A 25,085-nucleotide genomic window follows, 5' to 3' on the forward strand; every position below is an offset into this window, starting at 1 on the left:
ATATGTCAGGTACCGCAGGCCTGGTCAGGGCACCCAGATATACAATGCCTGGCTTAAATGCACTTTATTCATATTGCATCGAAACAATACAAAAAGTGATTATAGTATAACTAGAGAGGATTTTTTGAACAGGGTAATTGAAAGGTAAGTATAGGGGGATTTGAAAAAAAAGTGATAACATATATATATATATATATATATATATATATATATATATATATATATATATATATATATATATATATATATTAACTATGTTTTCTATGGTTTTTTGGATGATCAGCTATCGTTATTGTTAGTGTATCTTATGTGCGGCCCAAACCAACTCGTCGTCTTCCAATGTGGCCCAGGGAAGCTAAAAGGTTGGACACCCCTGATCTAAGCAGAACATGTGATGTTACTACGGATCGTCACGGCTAATTGAATCGTTCAGAGTGTCAGATATTATTTGTGCCATTTCGTAACATAAAAAAAGAGTTCTTAAATGGGAGGCGGCAAATCTCAATAAAAAATAGATGGAAAAGCTACTATAATTAGATAGTGAAACTGGTTCATCATATAGTCATCTTAATTAGAGGATTTTGAAAAGAATTCTATAGACCATTAAGAACATTTACTTGTCAGACTTCCATGACTAATTTATTGGCTTGTACATGCCTCCCAGCAACTCTTACTAAATACTTTTCTAGCTTCCATATAGGCATGTAGTTCATGGTAGAGGGATTATTATTATGTTATTCCAGAATCCAACACAGCCCTGTTGGATAGACAGCATAAGAAAACTGTATCCAGACACCTGTCTTGTGTCGTTTACCAGACCACCGATCACAGCACCCTCACCTGCAGCTTGTACTAAAGCATCATGCAAATTAGCGGCTGGTGCAGGCTGTCCTGTGGGCCACACAGACAACAACCAATAGGTGATTCTAGAGTCCAGGTAGTTTTACCAGATATACGCAGGGGCAAACGTAGGATTTGTAGAGGGGGGTTTCCACACCACGCCGCCAGTGGGCATGACCAGCATACATGGGGCCGTAGCTATAATCTTAGACAGTGTTTGGCTGCTCTCCAACTCTTCCTATCACCATAATATACATGGGCAATGCTGTGTGCACTACTGTTAGGTGCACGCAGCTCTCCCTTTTCAAGCAGAGCCGTGTGAAGGCTGGAGCAGGGTCCAGCCACCTCAATTATACAGTGCCCCAGGCTTGGAGGGGGGTTTCCAGGCACTAGGACCCCCCCCCCCTCGGTTTGCCTATGATACGTATCACTTCCCAATGAACCGTGTGACAAAAGGGACATCATTGCTCGCAAATATAAGATTAAATACATTCATGTCTCTTGAGGACATAATATTACACAATACAAACAAATACTTATTGATCTTTTGCAATGGGTAAATGGAAGCAGGAACAACCAAGTGACCGAAGCACAGAACTAGGTCCGGATACATCTGTTCTCTCCCTCCTATTCCACCTCTCATATCAGCCAACACGGAAATCAGAGTTCTCTGCCAGGTAAGAGAGGAGTTGGGTCACTGTAACTTATCACACGCTCAGTCTGCGTGTCAGATATTTACAGACTGAATGAGATTTTATGCATCTTGCATGAATATTACGATACATGCACACAAAGGGATCACTCATGTAAGTAATGTGCAATGGTGTAAAGTCCTATTTGTCCCTCTCCCCTCCATGCTACATCCTCAGGTTACATTAGTAAGTACACCTGTACTGAATACCTATGTATGAATCTACCCTCCATGCCCCAGCTCCCCAATGCACAAAATAATATCAACCACATCAGATGTCTGCTGTAAGCAGCACTAAGCGGTCTGGTCTTTGCTTTGATTACATCTTGTGACATCGCAGGAGTGCAAAGTGTTTACATGTGCAATAACAGAATGAATATGTGTATCTGGTTTGTGCTTCCCTAGAGAGTAAGAGCAGGTTATAGGGAAGGAGTCTCTCACTGCTTACACCTGATGCCGTTCATTGTACAGAAATTTTGCGGTGCCATCAACATTTATACAGAAGAGATGTCTAAAGGATAATACAGCTTACATAAAATGGATTTAAATATTAATTTGCAGCCCCCGGTGCATTTGGACTTCTGCAAAGACCAGATATCCCGGCAGAACATAGCAGAGGGTAATGCTGGTCCTGCCTTTCATGACATAACTATGCACTTCAGCCCACCGACTTAATAAGGTCCCAACAACAATAGTTACCAAGCGGAATTTACATCATCATCCGTTCAACAGACTCATGCAGTAAAATGATGCGACAGGACATCTTTTAATCATGGAGTCATCTTTCGTAAAGACCCAATTTCATGGGGGGGGGGGGGGGGGTTCACCGTGGCACAGATGAAGGGGTCCTAGAGAAGAACCCATTTCTATGGGCAGCACGGTGGCTTAGTGGTTAGCACTTCTGCATCACAGCGCTGGGGTCATGAGTTCGATTCCAGACCATGGCCTTATCTGTGTGGAGTTTGTACGTTCTTCCCAATGTTTGCATGGGTTTCCTCCGGGTGCTCCGGTTTCCTCCCACACTCCAAAAACATACTTGTAGGTTAATTGGCTGCAATCAAAACTGATCCTAGTCTGTGTGTCAGTGTGTATGTGTGTGTTAGGGAATTTAGACTGTAAGCTCCGATGGGGCAGGGACTGATGTGAGTTCTCTGTACAGCGCTGCGGAATTAGTGGCGCTATATAAATAGCTGATGATGATATGGAGGCAAAATTATTTTTGAATTTGCCTTTAACATAGTGTTAGTTACCAGGACTGATCAATTCACACTACACTGAAATGTGTAAACTGCTGTAAATCAATGTTCCAGTTTACAGCCTTCAAGTAAACATTTTTTGCACCTTTCACTTCCCATTCTACTAACATTCAAGCTATTTTTATTATATATATATATATATATATATCCATGTTGAGTTCCTCATTTGTTACCAGGTCACTGTGTTCCTTGTTATAATTACATTTTCTTATCACGATCACTGTTTACCTAGCAAATCTGGATACAGGTAAGCACTACCTGGACATGTGTACACATACATATATAGAAGGGCTAGCTTTTATTGCAGTCAGTAAAGCAACAAATATAAATATTATGTGGATAATCTGCACTATGTTATGACAGATGTATTCAATTATCATTTATTTCTACAGCACCATTATATTACACAATGCTGCACAGAGGCAGCAATGTCAACCACTGTGCACCTTGCTGCCCTATGAGATCTTGGATATTCCAAGAGGGTAGTCAGGTAGTAGTTAGGTGTAAGTCCCAAGTTTTTGGGGGAATCTGGATGTTGTGCGTATATACAGGGTGGCTGGGAACGACACTGGAAGAACCAGGAAAAGAAGAAGGAAATATAGAGGAGAGGGTGACAAGGAAAGCACAGCTGGGACCGTTCCCTCCATCCACAGGAGTCCGTACACCCTTATACTCTCCTCTCCTGCATGTTCCCAGACAGACATAGGTTCCCCAAACAGCTGTGGATTATGCTGCCTACCCCTCTAAAGCAAGCTGTTGGTCTTCATCTGGAAACAGTAATGTTCCATTTTTCGAATTAATTCCAAACTCCGGTTTCTGCAAAAGTGATGCAAGAAAGAGAAGCTCAACCCTCCGAAATCACATTTTTAAAAGTTGGCACCGGTCATCAATTGGATAGGAGGAACGTGGCTATATTTATCACAGTAATACATGGGTAATAACCTATAATTATATCCAATAGAGAGAGAACACTTCTATAACAATGTCGGAGAAACAGATGTCATGTAGCAGGAAATTAATTATTAATAAACTTCATGTCAGTGATGGTTTATAGCTACTATTATTAGATGCTAAATGCTTAACACATTATGTTCCAGGGTAAGTCAAATTTAGGCCATCATCAAGAGGTGTATAATCAGTCAGTTTTTAGGAGACGCAGCCTTCAAAATGTTGATGCGTTCTTTGGAGAGGAATGCATTTAATGTTTACAATGGTGTCACTGTTGCTATTACCATCTATCATCTCCATTTATTTATATAGCGCCACCGATTCCACAGCGCTGCACAAAGAACTCACTCACATCAGTCCCTGCCCCATTGGAGCTTACAGTCTAAATTTCCTAATATACACACACACAGAGACAGACTAGGGTCAATTTGTTAGTAGCCAATTCACCTACCAGTATGTTTTTGGAGTGTGGGAGGAAACCGGAGCACCCGGAGGAAACCCACACAAACACGGGAGAACATACAAACTCCACACAGATAAGGCCATGGTTGGGAATTGAACTCATGACCCCAGTGCTGTAAGACAGAAGTGCTAACCACTAAGCCACCGTGCTGCATCTATGGGAAAATGTTGAGAACGAACACACACACACACACACACACACACAATATATATAATCAAATCAATTATAAATTGAATAATAGAATGGACTGGAAAATAACACTATTTAACGTTACGCTGAACATCAAACGACAGAAAAGTGATTATTCAAAATAAGAAACGAGGCAGCAATTTCCCCTCCAGTCTTCACTTTGTCTACACGCGGGCCTTGCTGTGTCAACTGCAAACTGGCTGAATTCATTAAAAACACTTCCTCTGCAATACCGAGCCAGGCAGCCGAAGTCCAACAGGGACACATAAAAACGCTGCGCGAGTCAGGCTTCGTAAGACGCCATGTAGAGAATTTAAATGGATATTGGTGCATTAACCTCTTCACAACCAGACAAACCCCGAACTGCGTGTGGGGCGGACATCCCCCTTTAACTAATAAACTAGCAAAATAAGACTAATTTTCCTTTATTTCCTCTTTCCAAATTGAAAATATGGGACTACATTGAAAAACAGATGCATTCTCCAAACTACTCTCCTTTATATGCAGGTTGATTACTGATCTATTGGTATTCATAATGTGAGTGGATGCAATCCATGGCTGAGCAATGGCAGCAAATTCCTAAAATAGATTTCAAATGTAAAAGCTATAATGGACGGGGAACTTACAAATAGGTGCAAAAAGAACTTATCTGGGTGACGTCCGACCATTGCGGTTTGTGAAATACTGCATCACAGGCTGTTTGAATAGCTTAGGAATACCACATAATTTAGTATTTATATAACCGGTCTCCATATAGTCTTCAAATTGCTTTGCACAATAAATGGTTTGAATGGAAGAACTCGGCTGGATATTACAAAAGGGGGTGACTGTGGGTATAGGTGTGGAGGGGGGGTGACTGTGGGTATAGGTATGGAGGGGGGGGTGACTGTGGGTATAGGTGGGGGGGGGGGTGACTGAGGACAATGGAGGAAAGTTGGGGTCCACTCATTGGATGGATCAGAGGGGACGTTGGCACTATACAGTGTTTGGGACCCTTCTCCTCTGGAAGGAACTTCATTAAACGAGGAGTCACAAACTGTACCATCCATATCTGTTGCTCGAGAACTGATCATTTCCTGATTAAATCTGTCCAACTGGACCCCCATTTTAAAACATTTTTTTATTTGTTGTGCAAAAACTATTGAACAATGGGTTGGAATATGTGCTACACTGCAGAAATAATCTGCTTTTTTTTGTGGATTTCCATAATAAAGGCACTATCAAATCTTAAAGTGTACCCTTCATCTACAATTATTGTGTAGACTGAATAATATTCATGAGAATACTTATCAGGTCTCTAGGAACAAGTGACATAAATGAGGTATGAGGAACTCGGTGGCTCATTGATGTCACTAGGTACCGTGGGAGTCACTGCACGCCTTCATTAGGTGAAGGCATTGAGTGCAATTGTAATATTGCAGCTTGAACCAAAAAAGGAAAAACCAATGAAAACATTAAGACACTACCAAAAATATAAAGGTTTATTTGTTGGTAGACACTAAGGCAACATCCATTACAGCAGCAATATACTGTCAGTGATAGGAAAGGGTTTGACAAAAAAGAGAAAAGAAAATTCAGTTATGAGGACCCCCCTCCCCCAATGAGTGCGCCATTTTGAATATTTATAGCTGGACGGGTACTCTTAGGTGGTATATTTACTAAACTGTGGGTTTGAAAAAGTGGAGATGTTGCCTATAGCAACCAATCAGTTATCTAGTTATCATTTATTTAGCACATTCTAAAAAATGGCATCTAGAATCTGATTGGTTGCTATAGTCAACATCTCCACTTTTTCAAACCAGAAGTAGTAAATATACTCCTCAAAGTTGTACTTCCACCTACTGTATGGTTATCAGTTGAGGCTGAGGCTCTGGCTAGGAGGATGAGCCTCTTACACTGTGTGTAAGAGGGGGAATTGAAAACACTGTGTGTAAGAGGGGGAATTGAAAACACTGTGTGTAAGAGGTGGAATTGAAAACGCTGTGTGTAAGAGGGGGGGGGGTTGAAAACGCTGTGTGTAAGAGGGGGGGGGGGTTGAAAACGCTGTGTGTAAGAGGGGGGGGTTGAAAACGCTGTGTGTAAGAGGGGGGGGGGTTGAAAACGCTGTGTGTAAGAGGGGGGGGGTTGAAAACGCTGTGTGTAAGAGGGGGGGTTGAAAACGCTGTGTGTAAGAGGGGGGGTTGAAAACGCTGTGTGTAAGAGGGGGGGTTGAAAACGCTGTGTGTAAGAGGGGGGGTTGAAAACGCTGTGTGTAAGAGGGGGGGTTGAAAACGCTGTGTGTAAGAGGGGGGTTGAAAACGCTGTGTGTAAGGGGAGGGAGGGGATGGGGGGGTTGAAAACACTGTGTGGTTAGCCAAAGGACCTGTTGGCCACGTATCCTTAAATATAGACACAGCTGCATGTATGAATGAGGTCCTAAAATTATAAAAAAAAACAAAAAAACAAAACTACAGATGCCTTGATAAAGAATGTTGTATTTGTTTAAGTGGTTGAGAATATCTTTTACAAAAAAGCTTACACTGTGCACACATAGAAGACACCCCAAAACAAAACAACAACAAAAAATACTATTTCTTAGCATGTACATATCACACACGATAATTAAATCTCTTCCAAGCTCCAAGATTATTTTGTGAAGATATTTCTGCCTCCAGCATATTTTCCCTTCTGGTTATGTCCTTGAGAGAAGCATCATCATTCTTGGCAGCTCAGGCGGGTGCTGTACCACCCTCAGCAGTTATACAGCCGGAAGACCTGTCAGCTGAAAGCCGTCTGTCTGGTAGAACGACATTACTGTAAGGACAACACAGGGTAGGGTACCGCAGATGAGCAATCCACCTGGAAGCTATTAATTTCTAAACAAAAGTAGTGATTTATTATGTCTGTGTAAACCCCTTTTTTTTATTTTTTTATTTATTTAACCTCAAATAACAAGCGTTACGCAGGTTACACAACCCTTACTCACATCACTGAAAAGGTTTTGAAATTTAGACTTTGAAAAGCACAACCAAAGGAAAGCGCTGACCCACGCAGAACTTTTACCATGTAAGAGCTGTCGGATATTCACCTGGCGGCAAGAGGAGGAAACCTGATGCAATGACTAAGTCACATTTGTCTACTTCCAAATGTCAGGGTGTCCTCCCGGATCTCGCAAAGTAGACAAGTATGTTATAAGTGCCTCTGTTCTGTACAGTACATATCTAAGGCAAGGACAACAGTTTGGGAGCATCTGTGCAATGTCATCTTGTAAGTGATTGAGGTGATTAACTTTGGCTGGTAGAGATACAGAAAAAGGGGATAATAACCTTTCAATAATTTCAGTTGCTGCAAAACAAATTGAGGCTTTTACTTTCATAGCACCCGTCTGAGTGCATGTGCTGTAATAAGTGCAAAGTTTAACAAAAAGGTAATTTTTTTTAATGCAAGAACATAGTGCAACACAAGGAAAGGAAGGAATATCTTGCATAACTTTTTTCTACTTTGTGGTAAGCTTCTATAAATAGTTGCAATTTTTTTAACCCACTTTTACATATTAGTTTGTACTTGTATGTAGTCTATCGGTATTCTAGAATACTGCATTAAAACATTGCATTCATTAGTTCTAGTTAGCGAATACTCTGATCGTTCAATTTTAGCTTAGGTATCACTATATAGCGTAAATAAATTGCTGTCAGTATGTGTCCCATGACTGGTAATGTCACCTGGTGAATATCTATTGCCATGTCTGCACTTCTGGAAAAACCACTGAAGTGTGAATACTGCTGTGAAAGATGTGAGCTCGTCTGGAAGCCCAGATTCTGGACCGAAATGAGCAGCTGGTATCATGGAGGCTCAATGACAACACTGAGAGGAGTTCTGCTTCTCACTGAGCTGGTCCTGTTTGCAAGGCCAGCACAGTGAGAGGATAACTCAAGGGCGTAGAGACGGCGGGACAGCGGGGGCAAGAGACGGCGGGACAGCGGGGGCAAGAGACGGCGGGACAGCGGGGGCAAGAGACGGCGGGACAGCAGGATCCTGAGGTAAGAAGCTGGGTCCCATTTAGAAGTAGGGGTAGAAGAAAGAGCGATTAGTCCTAATCTGACAGATCACAGTAAACCAAACGGGCTGATATTGGGCATGTCTGTTCAGGAGTAGTAATGCTGCAGCAAGATACTTCCACTAGTAACCACGACAATGGCTGCTCCAGTAAAATAGGACTGTAGAGGCAGACAAACAGTGGGACATGTTAGCTGGACTTTAAATACAGAATAGTTTGTCGTCTCCCAAGAGATCAGATTGGGCATTTTATGGGTCAGGTTGATAAATTGTTTATAAGGGGTTTGCGGAGAGTCCAGCAGTTGTGATACATATTGGTACCAAGGACACAGTTAGAGTCCTCAGAAACTACTTCAGGGGATTTAGCTATAAACTTAAGGCAAAAACTTCCAAGATAATATATTCTGAAATACCACCTGTGCCATGAGCTACCCTTGAAAGACAGCGGGAGCTTCGTCTGGTAAATAAGTGGCCGAGAAGTTGGCATAGGGCAGAGAGTATGGAAATTTTGGAAATCTGGGCCGATTTCGGCTCCACAGTAAGGACAGTTTGCAAAAAAGGCGATTTGGCTGGATGACAGTCATGACCAGGCAGTACATTTGGAAGGATAGAATATGTTTTGGACAGATAGCACATGGGGTGGCGTTTGTATATCCATAAAAAAATATATTTAAAATGTTTCCAGCAGGAGAATATCTGGGAAGATTTTGACAATGTAGAGTCCTTGTGGGTCGATATATGGGGGAAAATAGACACCAGTGAGATACTGATTGGGGATTGGTATAAGCCATCTATTATAAACTTTATTGAAATTACATTATTATTAAAACCTGTTCTATTAAATGTACTCCCTCACAACTGGGTTAATGCTACAAGGTTACTGGATAGCAAAATGGGGATGCAATTGGAACCTGCAAATTACAGACCTGTGACATCATCCGTGGGCAAAATATTTAAAGGGATTCTGATGTGATATATTCGGATTTTGCAAAAGTGTTCGATATTAGTCTAGTACATGAGATGAGAGTTCTAGGGGGAAAACAATACACATGGAAAGAAAACTGACTGATAGGAGGTAGCTATATTCAGACTGGGCTAGTTATTAGTGTACCACACAGACACGTATTGGGCCCTGTGTTATTCAATCCTTTTATTAATGACCTTGTTGGTGGCCTAGAAATTATGTTGACCATATTTGCTGATAACATGAGACTATGTAAGGTTATTAGGCTATTAACACAGATAAGGATGGAAAATTACTACAGAAGGATTTGGACAAAATGGGAAACAGAGAAAGAAACTGGAAGATAAAAGTTAATTTAGAAAAATGTAGATATGCACCTAGCCTGTGGTAATAATTCTGCTACTTAGAAATTAAATGGAACACAATTAGGAAAAAGAATTTAGGAATACTACTGCACAGAAAGCAGTCACGGTGAACACAACTAGTCAATAGTTAGTTCTGTACCACATTTGAAATATGGGGCACACATATGGGCACCTCACTATAAGGAGGACGTATTACCTAAATAAAGGGAGTGGAAGAGTTTACTTGTAAAGAGTGGTTAGAAAACGCCACATACAGATCTGGCCCTGTGGGTGGCCTAGTTCTGAGGGTGCGTTATAAAACTTATTTTTTCTTTTACTCGCTGGTAGGATACATTTATGTTATCAAATGAAACCAACAACAACAAAAAAAAACAACACATTTCTATACTGAAGTTGTGCTTAGTTTGCCCAATTGATACAACAATCCTATGCTAAATCTTCACGGCATAAAATAGGCAGCAGAGAGACTTTTACAAGCATGTGACCATACATTATACACAATAAATACCGGGCTGCAATTTGACATTTTATTGCAATGCTTCACTCAAACAAGTGTTTCCTATTATTATAAAAGTCATAGTGGGGGGGGGGGGGGGGGGGGGTAGGGGGGTGTTCAATTCACGGTGATGTTTGTGATGTCACTTCCAGGCACTAAGGTACCTGAACTTCACTCATTTTCCTGAGCACATCTATGTGGTACAAAGAAGAAAAAATAACGGTGAAGATATATCCACTGGCTTTACACAGGGGTAATAAGTATGTTGACAGCATTATACAAAAGTACAAATAAGTTATCTTTTATCACTGTTCTGACGCAGTAACTTTTATTTATAACGTCACAAAGCAGATACCAGCTCACACCCTACAATGCAATAAATCTGACATAACTCCAAAGTTCAATTTCACGCTGCAGCACTTATTTATAACAGCAGAACTAGTGTCACAAATGTGCTCTGACCATCCCTTACAACACCTTCACCTGAGATGACAATGAGCACCCTATATTGTTTTAAATTTACTTCTCGGTGTGAAATCAGACTTTTAGTGGATAACTCGGCTATTGCCATTGATGGTGATTAAACTCACCAACTATATCTTTAATTTGGTCTCCTTGGTGCTGATTCATTAAGGATCTTAACTTAAGAAACTTCTTATTTCAGTCTCCTGGACAAACCCATGTTACAATGCAAGGGGTGCAAATTAGTATTCTGTTTTGCACATACGTTAAATTCCGACTGTTTTTTCATGACACTGACATTTAGGGGTATATTTACTAAACTGCGGGTTTGAAAAAGTGGAGATGTTGCCTATAGCAACCAATCAGATTCTAGCTGGCATTTATTTAGTACCTTCTACAAAATTAAATGACAGTAACTCACTCAGTAAATATTAACAAAGGAAAGAAGTTTATTGTCAAAAAAAGAACTTTAACATGTATTTCACGAGTCAGGACTCTCACAATGACATTTAACGATCTCTTTGATCTTTACCTTTTCAGATGTGAAAGCTTGTTAAAGTGCATTGACGACTTGTGCACTAGTTTCACATTTGTCTATATACAAGTTACATTAACCTCTTCACTCTCCTGTCTTATTAGTTAAAACTTTTGAAATAGAATTCAACACTTCCAGTCAGTCGGCTAAATAATACCGGCATCATAAACTATGTGTAGGTTTGGGAGAATGTGCACTTTTCTAAATGTTGCGGAATAGATCGGGGGTCATGAGTTCAATTCCCGACCATGGCCTTATCTGTGTGGAGGTTGTATGTTCTCCCTGTGTTTGCGTGGGTTTCCTCTGGGTGCTCCGGTTTCCTCCCACACTCCAAAAACATACTGGTAGGTTAATTGGCTGCTATCAAAAATTTACCCTAGTCTGTGTGTCTGTCTCCGTGTGTGTGTCTATATTAAGGAATTTAGACTGTAAGCTCCAACGGGGCAGGGACTGATGTGAATGAGTTCTCTGTACAGCGCTGCGGAATTAGAGGCTCTATATAAATAAATGATGATGATGATGATGAATCTGCATATTGGATCACATATTTTAGGTTTTACAGCCCTATAAAAAAAGGCAATTTAATCAAAATTTGGTAGCAGATTTGAACTAAGGGCCCTTTGTTTGAAGGGTCTGAAAATGTGGAAAATACCTGTAAGACAATAAGTAGCCAGCACTTGATATTTTATATACTTCAACTTTTTTCTTTAACAATATTCATTAACTACTTAATAACCAATGTTTATGTTGTAGAGAGGTTTCTCCTTCATAGACAACCCTTATATTTTTCAGTCAAACCAAGAAAATTTTGTGTTTCTTCCAGGACAGGTGATGGCTGGCAAATTATAACCCCGGTGAGGAGGGGGGGGAGGGAGTGAGACTCAACCCATCATCATCATCATTTCTTTATATAGCGACAACATATTCCGTAGCGCTTAACAATTGGGGACAAACACAATAAACTAATAAACAATCTGGGTAACACAGACAAAGAGGTGAGAAGGCCCTGCTCGCAAGCTTACAATCTATGGGACAGCAGCCGATTAGGAAAATTTTAAAGGAAAACAATTTAGGTGGCCCAGTAACCCAGCCCAAGGTAGCCCACTATGGGACCGGCCTGGGCAGCAGTCACCCCTTTGCCCCCCAGCCTAGTCAGGAAATAAGTATCTTTTTATGATATGGGGAAAGTTGGCAGAAATTAGAAAATACCACTTTTCCATCATTTTTCCCAAAGCTACTTTTAGGCTATTAGTGCATGGTGGCACAGTGGTTAGCATGTCTTTAGTACAGCACTGGGGTCAGGAGATCAAGGGTCCTATCTGTGAGGAGTTTGTATGTTCTCCTCACGTTTGCCTGGGTTTCTGTCAGCACTGTGGCTTAGTGGTTAGCACTTCTGCCTCACAGCGCTGGGGTCATGAGTTCAATTCCCGACCATGGCCTTATCTGTGTGGAGCTGGTATGTTCTCCCTGTGTTTGAGTGGGTTTCCTCCGGGTGCTCCGGTTTCCTCTCACACTCCAAATACATAGTGGTAGGTTAATTGGCTGCTAACAAATTGACCCTAGTCAGTCAGCCTGTCTGGGAATTTAGACTGTAAGCTCCAATAGGGCAGGGACTGATGTGAATGAGTTCTCTGTACAGCGCTGCGGAATCAGTGGCCCTATATAAATAAAATACATTATATATATATATATATAATCATGTAAGGACAGGGGTGACCTGATCCACGTCCCCTCTGCAGCAAAACATTACTCGCAATGATGGTCTTCTTCCTGCTGAAATGCCATCTAGCAATATATCACTATTATCAGTGATCTATTAATGCAGAGTTAAAGTAGAGAAACAGGGCGGCTGTTCCCTGACCTAACATCCATCTCCTCCATACGGCTGGTTACTTAAAATTCACAATGTTAGACGTTAGCATCAGCATTTTATAATGTGTTTTAATGCACCCACAAAGTGATTTTTTTTAAAAAAAAAAAAAAAAAAAAGACCAGATTATTAAATGTAAAGCCACAAATTTTATTCCACTCTGTATCTTCCAATTGATAAGAGCTACAAATGTTTGTTAATAGCTATTCCGCTGCCTTCTGCTGAAAGAAATCTTTCTAAGCATTCATTAAAGACCAGCTCACAGGAAGAACTGAGCAGACAGCGGGGAAGATGCACAAAGCATGTCAGTGACAACTGTGCAGTTTTGTCATTACAGAGTTTCTATACATGAATGTATATGGTCAGTAATGTTCCTGGGTATACAAAGCCATTACAATACTACTGTAGGTGCACGGGGATGTTTCTGATGATTGTTACAGGGAATATGAGAGAAAGGTTTATTTATTTATAAAGTATTTTACCAGCAAGAAATACAGTCACCTTTCCTATACAAGTAAGTCAGGTTACTCTGACGTACTAAGAACTTGTCCTTCATTCGTCCCTCTCTTTAGAGAGAATGTGCGTTACTACAATAAGGAGACAGAATGAGGTCATTCATCAGTATGGATTACCAGATGATCGATACTAAAGGACAACTTATCTATATTGTATTTGAAAGGAAAAATGTTTTTTTTGTAAAATGAACATCATCACCATTTATTTTTATAGCGCGACTAATTCCACAGCACTGTACAGAGAACTCACTCACATCAGTCCCTGCCCCATTGGAGCTTACAGTCTAAATTCCCTAACATACACACACAGACACAGACTAGGGTCAATTTGTTAGCAGCCATTTAACCTACTAGTATGTTTTTGGAGTGTGGAAGGAAACTGGAGCACCCGGAGGAAACCCACGCAAACACGGAGAGAACATACAAACTCCACACAGATAAGGCCATGGTCGGGAATTGAACTCATGACCCCAGTGCTGTGAGGCAGAAGTGCTAACCACCACGCCACCGTGCTGCCCCAAAGGTAACTTACTTACATGTAGAGACAAAGTTACAGCTTCTATCAGTGGTACTCAAACAGCTGAGAGTGCCACCGTTTACCATTTTTATCAAAAATTCATTGTGATACAGTTTATTATATCTTACCTTACTATTATACTTGTCAAAGTTTTTGCATTTTTTTTTGTATATTTTAAAGAGCCACTAGGGACAGCCAAAATACAGACTATAAGGAGGTAACATTTAAGGTATATCTAAACTTTTGACTGTTTACAATAAATCTAGATGGTGAACTGTGGAATGGATAAAACAAAGAAAAGGAACAGAAGATGTACGATGCTAATTGTTGTGCTGTCAAGATTGCAATGTTCTGATTGGCTGCAAATTTGTTCTACTCCCGCCCACTTTCATGCTGCTATTATATAGACCTCACCGAGACCAAGACGATTAGAACCTGTTCTTTTATATGGTCACAGAACTTTGAAGTGACTTCCAGCATGCATATAATTTAGAGCGGGGAGTGCATTATCCAACATATAGCCAGCAAAAAATATGGCATTATGTAGGCAGGATTTTCCATCCGTGGCTCTGAGGTTACATAAGAGGTGACCTGAACGCCTTATAGACAGAAGTGTTCCTGATGAATATTAATATGCTCGGAACTGCCTGGTAATAAGCAATTACATCACTACTCTCAGGTTTCAACAATATCATTTACAGGCAATTATGATGACCGATGGCATTCCAATCGTTTATTCAGATGAGATTTTACAATGAAAAAGAGGCATTTGCAGAATGGCCACTGAACTATTCACGCACAAATTGAATTATTCATGCTAGTGCCATCCTAGGGAGTAAATAGTTTTGCCCTATAAATGAGAATAGGAAATACCACAATAATCTATGCAAGTGTGTCACACAATAGCTACAGTTGTTATCTATCAAGTAACAACAGCAAGAGGTCAGCAATTCATATGGGACTCTGCTCTCTGTCCTTGATCACTAAGGTTTATAACATGCCAATATTTTTTTTTAACCCTATCGTAGATGCTGTGCGTTCAATTGTGGGTTAACAGAGCACCAAGCTTTAAAACAGGGAACATGCGATGTCCAGTATTAACTCTATTCACTATGGGATTAAAAATATTCACCTCTCTAGCTAAAGCTGGGTACACACTACAGAAATTTCAACCAACTTTTTATGCCGAGCAATTTTACATGCGATCGATGGTCCGATCGCTCGGTCCATGGACTGCATACACACTAGCCTTGTTTAGGACGATAAAGGGAAGAGCGGACGTCCCTTTAGCAACTTTTTACAGCCATGTTGTCGTGAGCCATGACTGTAATTTCGTACTCACTGTTGTGGATCGGTCGGAAGTTTATACACACTACACAATGGAAACGAGATTGGAACGAAAATATTAAACGGTACGACCAACCAAATGAGGCGAGAATCGTCCATTTGGGAAGACTTTCGACCATCGTGTCACTGCACACACTGACCCGATGGTCGGGAATTGAACTCATGACCCCAGTGCTGTGAGGCAGAAGTGCTAACCACTAGACACTGTGCTGCCCACTTTGAAGTACTGTAGTATGGATGGTTGTCCAACTTCAAAGTCTTAACTGCCTGATCCCCAAAATACACCAGTGCACACAAGCATTATCATCCACTTTTGGTAAGGTCTATGTTAATACACTGTTTAGCATAAACATCAATGATCCATATATTACTCTCAGGATTCCATTTACTCCATGGTGACCAGGGCACTGTTCAGGTAGTAATTAACAAACACTGATTCTAGTATGCGCTAGACCCTCATACATTTAATCTCAGTAATAAGATGAAACAATACATTTAATCAAAGAAAGAGACACCTATCTGTAATAACACATCAGCAGGTATTTTAGACAAGTGTTACAGCTATAACAAACAAATCTGAAAATAAAGTAGGAAAAAGCTGGTGGCCGGCAGTGAAGGCCCAGAGGGCCACCTATTACCCATCACTCCAAGACAAAAGCTGGTTGCTATGGGTTACTGCACTAAGCAGGGGAACACTTATGTTAGTAAACAACGAGTTGCAAAAAACGGACTATGACACATTTACTCCCTGGGGTATATCTAATAAACTGTGGTTCTGATTAACCCCCGTTTCTCTGTGCTTTTTTTTAAAATGGTAATTTTATTAAAGACAAAGCCTGGCGGAACCACCGCTTAGTAAATATACCCTCCAGAGATTTTTTTAGTTTGTTCTTTGAAGCAACGCATAAAAAGAGGCTAAGAGGTAAATTTATCTAGCGGCGATTTTCCGCCAGGTTTGAAAACTGGAGATGTTGCCTATAGCAACCAACCAGATTCTAGCTTTTGTAGAATCTACTAAATAAATGACAGCTAGAATCTGATTGGTTGCTATAGGCAACAGCTTACCTTTTTCAAACCCGCAGCTTGATATATTTACCCCTAGAGAACCATTGTAGGAGGTACTGGGCAATATTTATCAAGCCAGTCTGCAAATTAAATCGTTTGCCAACCTCAAACATTTGTCTATAAAGGCATAAATGGTGGATGCACAGGAAATTGTCATTACCAGCATCACCACTGCCTCAGAGCGTAGGCAGCCAAGATTTAGAGCTTGTGTCTTTTTACAAATACACATTTCAACACATTTCCTATGCCAAGTGGTATAAGGCCAGTCATAGGAAATGAAACCTCTGCTGTCAAGAGCACCTTAAATTTTTGCAAAGATAACTTTGGTACTGTTTTCGTAAATGAACCCCATTCATCATCATCCTCACCATCTATTTTTATAGCGCCACTGATTCCGCAGCGCTGTACAGAGAACTCACTCACATCAGTCCCTGACCCTTTGGAGCTTACAACCCCATTGGCTGAATGCTAGACCTCTTCCTAGGGAAATAATTGCTTATAAGTAGATGGAGAAATTTTTTTTAAACTAACTGGATAAGACATGTTAATTTAGAACTCTCTCCGATACCTCTCAGACACATCCATTTGGCTAGCTGCACAGCAACCACTCCGTGCATTTGACACGAGAGCACTGAGGTGTCACAATTCAAAAATCTAGTGCCTTTTTCAGCAACAGTACTGACCATTACAGAGGTGACAATTGGGAAGGACAGCCAGGGTCCCAGGCACCTGCCATTCAGCTAATTAGGGGCAGGGAGGGGGGGGGGGGGGGTTCTAGAATTTAGGGCCAGAGTGAAATTCTTAATACTGCACACATAACGTGCCTTTCCAATCTCCCCCTTCATAACTTGATTTTCATCATTTTAAAATTAAGCAGCGAGCTGAATGTGAAGTTGCTTTGGGTTTTTGCAGAGAATTCCAACTGCAGTTTTCAACATAATGTGTCATTGAAAACCAAAGGAATCAGCTCTGAAACTCCCTGGAAAAAACATACTTTGGAAATCCACGCCACCGAAAGGCCGGACAGCACTTTTGAATGACATCATTGTTTTCAGATCTGACTCCTACATGGGTATATGGCCAAACCCATAAAATGAAAACCCATTTCTAAAAGTTCCCAAAATGTCCAGATTCATTATCAACTTCCAAACATGGTTATTTGATAAAGCTCAGATTCCTAGATGGTGAATGACAATGTGCCAAGGCATGCCAACAGTAGTATACGGTCATTGGCACTGGCGCAGAATGAACGTGTTGGCTTGTGATGACACTATGCCAACTCTAGCGCCTTGCCCGCTTTGTGCTAGAGGGACCTAAAGCACATTATTCTGCAATGTGTAGCAGGAAGCACAGGGGGTTAAGATGAGGATGCCTGTTATTTCTCCTCCTCCTTCCAATAACGTGCTTGGCGTACAGTAGTAAATTCCCCAAGAAAAAGGTGGAGAAATGAAACGATCAATCCGCTGCTGCAGGCAGCAATAGGAAGGTGGCAAGGGACCTTTACGGTCCCAGACAGTGCAATCACTACCAGTCACAGATGTCACCCTTGGACCCTCCATCCCACAGCGTGACATCATGTTTACAAAGCCTGGTTTTTATTCCCTGTGTCAGTGTCACCCACCCCCTATGTCAAAGTACAGCAATATTGCCACACTTTACCCTCCATGGAGATGTCACTGTGTATTAACCCCTACCAGACTGCACTGTTAGGCACTCATGAGAGAGGGGTTATCCAATCTCTCCCTCCCACATTCCTGTTAATGAGGTGTTGTCCAAATAAATTATTTATAGTAAGTCTCTTCATCCCTATTTATATGCACTAGACAGCAACAACAACAACAAAAAGGCAACAAAGTATCTAGACACACAAGTGCACACAGTATAATACATGCTGTGCTGTGTGTTGCAGGAGACACACAGACATGACATATAATAGGGTTAATATATAACAGACTGACCTGGAGAGATGTTTCAGGATCTGCTTCTTTATAATCCCAGCCATGATGTGTGAGCTCTCCTGAGCAGCAAGGGGGTGTTATGGCGGCTCCTCACCTATACACAGGGCTCTGGGTGTCCCTCCATAGGGTGCAGGCTGAGGGGCACTGGGTGCACACAGCATCACACAACGTCCATCTTAGCTGCACCATCACCTACAGACAGGCAGCAGGGGGCGGCACTGAGTGACTCATGCCGGGGAGGGGCAGAGGGCTGCACAATGGGAGAAGGAGGGGTAACCCTTTCACGTCCTGCCTGCTGCTGCTGCTGCTGCAGACTGCTGGAGGGGGGGTGTACAATGAGGGGGCACCCGGGGGACAGGATTGCATCACAGACTTACTGAGTGTGGGGTGGAACTGTGAGCAGTTATATATGTGTATTATAAAAGGAAATAGACATCTTTTTCTCTTTTATTATTTTACCATAAACAATAAACTGTGTATGGATCTGTCTGCAAGTTAGCTTCTAAAAAGTCCTCATCTCTAGACCTTAGGGGGCATCTGACAAACATGGTGAGACATAAGCATGACCTAGAAGGGAGCATGGGTAACACTGACAGACATAAGAGGGATATATGGCATTTATAGACGTATGTGTAAATGTTGGCAGACATTAAGAAGTACCAGATTAACATTTTATAGAATTCAGGGGGTGGTTGATAAATATTTATAAACATATGTGGGTACAAAAGCAACATTTATACCCCATTCATACTGCACCAAAAATCCACGTTTTTGCAGAGGCACGCTGAAAAACCCGGGTCTTGGTGCAGTATGAATAGTCCAACCACAAAATCCCGGGACTTAGACCCGGGATTTTGCGAGGGGTAATTCCCGGGTTGGACCCCGCTCGCCTGCAGTATGAATGGTGCAACCCGTGTAATTCCCGGGTCTCACCATTCATACTGTAAAAAAAAAAAAAAAAAAAAGTGTAAAAAAATGATTTTAATTAATAAAAAATACATAACAAATGTTTACTTAACTTATTTTCAGCCAGCGGTGTCTCCGGTGCGTTGCCGGCTGTCAGGGGGACCTCTGGGTACTAAAATGACGTCATTTCTAATGGACTAGAAATTACTTCATTTTAGTACCCAGAGGTCCCCCTGACAGCCGGCAACGCACCGGAGACACCGCTGGCTGAAAATAAGTTAAGTAAACATTTGTTATGTATTTTTTTTTAATTAAAATCTTTTTTTACACTTTTTTTTTTCTAAAACCCGGGTCGGGCAGGTGCAGTATGAACCCGCCCGACCCGGGAATCTTCTTATCTATACTGCCCTGTGCCCTGGCAATATCCCGGGTTAACAACCCGGGATATTGCCGGGGCGGCAGTATGAAAGTGGTATAAGATGTAAAGGGTACATATAAACCTGTGTAGAGGTAATGAAGTTAGTTGGTATACAATTGCAGTGATATTTGGGTACTTAATAAGTATAGGGCTTACTTGCTAACTCTCCCGGAATGTCCGGGAGACTTCCGCATTTCGGGTGAGTTTCACGGACTCCCGGGAGACTATGTCAGTCTCCGGCATAGAAATAGGTCCAAAATGGCATTTGGCCCTGTCCTCCGCTGTAAAATGATGCGTTTACATCATTACGTCACGCCCACCTCCCCCATGAGGCTTCCAGACGCCAACTACAAAAAGTTGGTAAGTATGATATAGGGTAAGAGTATGGCGGCTGTGTTGCATCTTGCTTTTTGTCCTGGTAGATGGAAAAGGGACGCCTGCATGCAGAGCCTGGGGCAAGAAAGACAATTGCCGCCCCCCTATCCCTCAATTTTAACCACATGAACCTAAAATATTCCTAAATTGCGCCCACCTTTCAGTGTTGCGCCCTGGGCGGTCGCACCTGTCGCACAGCCCTAGTTATGCCCTGTGCATAGTATGGCTCATTGATCCTAGGGCCGATTTTAGACAGACCGTGACCCTAGGCAAATAGTAAAGTGGGGCCCCTACGCAGTAAATCCTGGGCTGTTGGCACACTCATAAACCAGTGGAAAAGGTAAAACATAGTAACATAGTTGATAAGGTTGAAAAAAGACACCGGTCCATCAAGTTCAACCTATTTTGGATCTCCTGCGATCCTGCACTTATATTTGAAATTGATCCAGAGTAAGCAAACGCCAATCTGTTTCAGTTGTGAAAATCCCCCCAGACCCAATATTGTAACCCTATTTTTACCCTATATCCACTACTATCCTTCATTTTAATTAACGGTCGTAACCCTGGATACATTTTCAGGCAAAAATTTGTCTAACCCTTTCTTAAACCTATCTATTGAATCTACCATCACAACCTTCCCTGGCAGTGAATTCCCTATCGTGACTGCCCTTACTGTAAAGAACCCCTTCCTTTGCTGGTTGTGAAACTTCCTCTCCTCCAACCTTAGGGGGTGACCACGTGTCCTGTGTATAGTCCTTGGGGTAAAAAGTTCCCATGAAAGTTCTCTGTATTGACCCTTAATGTATTTGTACATAGTAATTATAAGAAACACTGATTACACTGTTCATTATAGCCTCGTACCCTCTATCCTTCTAACCCAGGGAGATCATTCTGCCACATGTGAAGGGAGCACCACGTAATTATTAATATTAATAGCAAATAAATTATAATAATGATGCAATATTGTAGTGTCTGAGGGCCTTACACGACCTATTATATTTAACATTTATTAATGTAGCGCCAGCATACGCCGTAGCGCTTTACAATTGAGTACAAACACAGTAATAAAACAAGACTGGGTATGAACAGACAGACAAAACAGTAAGAGGGCCTTAGCCATTGCCAGCCCTGATTTATCTATATGACAAAGCCCATTTGCACGTTTCTTCACGTGACACAGCATAGATGTGGGCAACAGAGATAAGGATGTCATTTATTGATATAGGATTGCAAAATATAGATGACTGGGGTACTTAATAAGGAGCCAGGCAGGGCTCTATGCCAACCATCACCATTAAAGTGCTGGATATAATCATAATTCTATTGAATGTGCACTCCAACAAAACTCGTTAAGAACACAGAATAAGATCACATACTGAAAATTGCAGACAGCGAACCGAACAAGAGATGTGATTCTGGGCAGTCAGTCTTAAATCGAGGATATTTCCAGGGACTAATTAGGGAGATTGGCATCGGATGGCAGCTGTTTTTTTAGTTGCCTCACTGGGAATCATACTCAACAGTAGAGATTAAATTGTGGCATCAGAACAGGCTGCTTTGCCGAGGTGTGAAGTTGCAGCCATATGATTGATCTTCAAGTTGCAATTTATTCCGCACTGTATTTGTAAATTTCTAGTCCGTAGAATGAACACAGCTATGGCGTCTGCTGAGTGGTATTTTTGGGGTAGGACTTTAAATGTTTTAAAGCAGAATTCACCAACAGAACATGAAAACTTTTGCGGCCAAATGATGAACGAGGCGAATATTTTGTGGATCAGTTTCAGGGGCAAACGCAGGATTTGTAGAGGGGGGTTTGCACACCACGCCGCCAGTGGGCGTGACCAGCATGCATGGGGGCTTGGCTATAATTTTGGACAGTGTTTGGCTGCTCTCCAACTCTTCCTATCCTCATAATATACAGACAATGCTGCGTGCACTACTGTTAGGTGCACGCAGCTCTCCCTTTTCAAGCAGAGCTGTGTGAAGGCTGGAGCAGGGTCCAGCCACCTCAATTATACAGTGCTCCAGGCTTGGTGGGGGGTTTCCAGGTACTAGGAACCCCCCCCCCCCTCCCCTCCCCTTGGTTTGCCTATGAGTTTTGAAAAAGTTGCTCATCTCTTTTGAAGCGCCTACAAATTATTATAGACTGCCTGTTACAGCTTTTTGTTTAAGGCAATACATCATTAACATGAACTTTGCCTTATCTCTGTATACTGGACCCATATTAAAATTATAGTAGGGGGCAGGTTTAGCCAATGACAACATGGTATAGATTCTATTTGAATATTCTCTGTAGTTAAAACTGATGACTAGGTTAGTTCACGCTGAATGATAGTTAGAATCTGACACATGAAGATTTATGACTCATGGAATTCCGCATTGTTGAATACAGAATTAATTGAGGTGACAGTTACGGTAAAGAATTAAACACGTTTGTCTCTAACCTGAGTAATCAGGAAATAGACGTATTAAAACTGACCTGGTTATAAAATAGCAAGGTTGCTCTGAACAATACAATCTGTGAAGACATCCTGGGTAAAGTTACATACCATAAGAGCTTGACTACAATGGTAACCAAGTTTTTGTAACCAAAGTTACACTAAGGGTTGGATAGTCTGACGAATTGTTATCTGACATAACACGCTACACCTTTGTATGACTACCATGCGCAGGGGCATTCATTGAAAGCTCAAAGGGTAGGCTAGGGATGGCCTGCTAAGTGCCAGGGCATAGACAAACTGAGGGAGGGTTTTCTAATGCCTGGAAACCCCCCTCCAAGCCTGGTGCACTGTAGAATTGAGGTGGCTGGATCCTGCCCCCGCTTCACACGGCTCTGCTTGAAAAGGGAGAGCTGCATGCACCTAACAGTAGTGCACACAGCATTGCCCATGTATATTATGGGGATAGGAAGAGTTGGAGAACAGCCAAGCACTGTCTATTATTATAGCCTCGCCCCCATGCATGCTGGTCACGCCCACTGGCGGCGTGGTGTGGAAACCCCCCTCTACAAATCCTGCTTTTGCCCCTGCAGAAGGTGAGTTGTCAGCACTCAGCGCATGGGAGGGGGGGGGGGAGTGGGGGGTTTAATCTGCCGTGGGCCAACTATTTACTCTGTCAAAAGTGCTATCTTGCCTCATCTTCTTAAGTGTTGCCTGAAATAAGATACCTTGTCTAATTATGGATATGGCCCTGGCTGTCAAACTATTCAAAAGTCAACAAGTGTAGCTAATATGGGATCAGCAGGGCCACCGACAGTAATCTCAGGCTATGCAGCCACTTTCTCCAGCCTGTAATTAAGCGCAGATGGGACCGGAACCCCATCCGCCTCCACAAAAGGAGGCCCAGGTACTTTGTACACGCCCAAAACCCTTCCCACCGCCCCTGGGTATCTCAGTTACCGACTAGTAGTCTGAGAGTGCCTTGTGACCACGTGTAAATCAGCTTTAACTTCATTTTCAGATCACTTAATTTAGAAGGTACAACTATAACGAAAGTCAAACCAAAGATCAGAAAATTAACACAAATATATAAAATAAGTATCAGGCTTTAACGTTTATATTGTGAGTTAAACATAGTTAACATATTAGGTTTTTACTGTCATCAGTACAAAAACATATTTGTTTTAAATAGAAAAACTTTGCTAACGGCACCATTACGGTTCTATCAAATACAAAAAAATCCACAGGGGTTTTGTTAGTAATGATGTGCACAAACCTTAATTATCCCCACCCCAAGCATAATCATAAGGCATCATTACGTGAGACGTGGTATGTATCTTTGTTTTTAATAAACTATGTTGCATCTTTATCATTGTCACTTGTCATGTGGGTGGGGGTAATATAACTTTGTTTGCAACATCAATAACAACATTTTCCTGTTTATTTTGCTAAAATATTAACACTGGAGAAAGGGATTTCTAAAAATTTAATCTCCTGTGTGTGTCTCACAGTCCTTTATTCTGGAGGTTACAGCCCTGTAAACTCCAGGATAAATGATTGTGGAGTTTACACTGATGAGATGTATTGCCAGTACTGAAGAGATTAAGCGACAGGCACACACACTTTTTTATTTTATTGCAATGGGTAAGATATAAAAGATGATTCTAGTGATCTGGTTTTTGGCTGCTAGGCAGGAAGAAGATTAAAGGATATCTTTAAAAAAAAATGTTAGTTCTGGGTGAAGTCAAGTGAGCTGAAAAACAAAATATAACTTATTTCCGCTCTTCCAATCTGACAAGTCCCATGATATCTCTAAAGCTGGGTACACACCTATGCAATCTTACTTCAGATGCAATTTCTGTAACAATTTCACAAACAGTTGAAAGTCCCGATGATCATGCCGATTCTTGTGTACACATCTACATGATCTACCTTCAGATCTGTGATCTTCATCTCTCATAGACAGGGCCATCTTTTCCATTGGGCACAATGGGCAGCTGCCCGGGGGCCCCACGGGCAAGGGGGCCCCATAGGCACGGCTCTTAATGAGAATAAATAATCCTGCAAAAAAAAAAACTGCAAAAAAAACCTACAAGGGTCACTGAGCAAGTACATCTATCTATCTCTATCTCTATCTATATCTATATCTGTATCTGTATACATCTATATATCTATATCTATATCTAGGGGCCTTGGTGCACTGCTCTGCCCGGGGGCCCATAATGTTGTTAAGATGGCCCTGCTCATAACCATCTGCTGAAAACATTGTGACTCTCCACACTCCATAGATATCTGCCTGCACTGCTTTTTGTGAGTGCGTACATCACACACTTCATGATTGGCCTGACATCGTTCCATCGTTGATGGTGATTTTTTGGGAAGTTTATAAATCTCATGCGATAATCTTATGCGATATCTTACTAAATGGTCAT

The 25,085-nt window shown here is 41.6% G+C and overlaps 1 protein-coding gene across 2 annotated transcripts in view; it reads right to left on the minus strand.

Moving 5' to 3' along the window:
* BLTP3B (bridge-like lipid transfer protein family member 3B) overlaps positions 1–18,735 on the minus strand; it is an 80,675-nt gene extending 61,940 nt beyond the window's left edge. The window contains exon 1 of one of the 2 annotated variants that reach the window (XM_075210176.1): positions 18,517–18,733. In XM_075210176.1, the coding sequence (XP_075066277.1) occupies positions 18,517–18,560 (44 nt within the window). In that variant the 5' untranslated portion in view covers positions 18,561–18,733. Of the gene's footprint in view, positions 1–18,516 lie in introns of both variants that reach the window. The other variant, XM_075210177.1, reaches the window with a different exon arrangement.
* Between the last annotated feature and the right edge of the window lie 6,350 nt (positions 18,736–25,085).

Source organism: Mixophyes fleayi, chromosome 4 (genome assembly GCF_038048845.1).
Source record: "Mixophyes fleayi isolate aMixFle1 chromosome 4, aMixFle1.hap1, whole genome shotgun sequence".
In the NCBI taxonomy this organism is placed as follows: Eukaryota; Metazoa; Chordata; class Amphibia; order Anura; family Limnodynastidae; genus Mixophyes; species Mixophyes fleayi.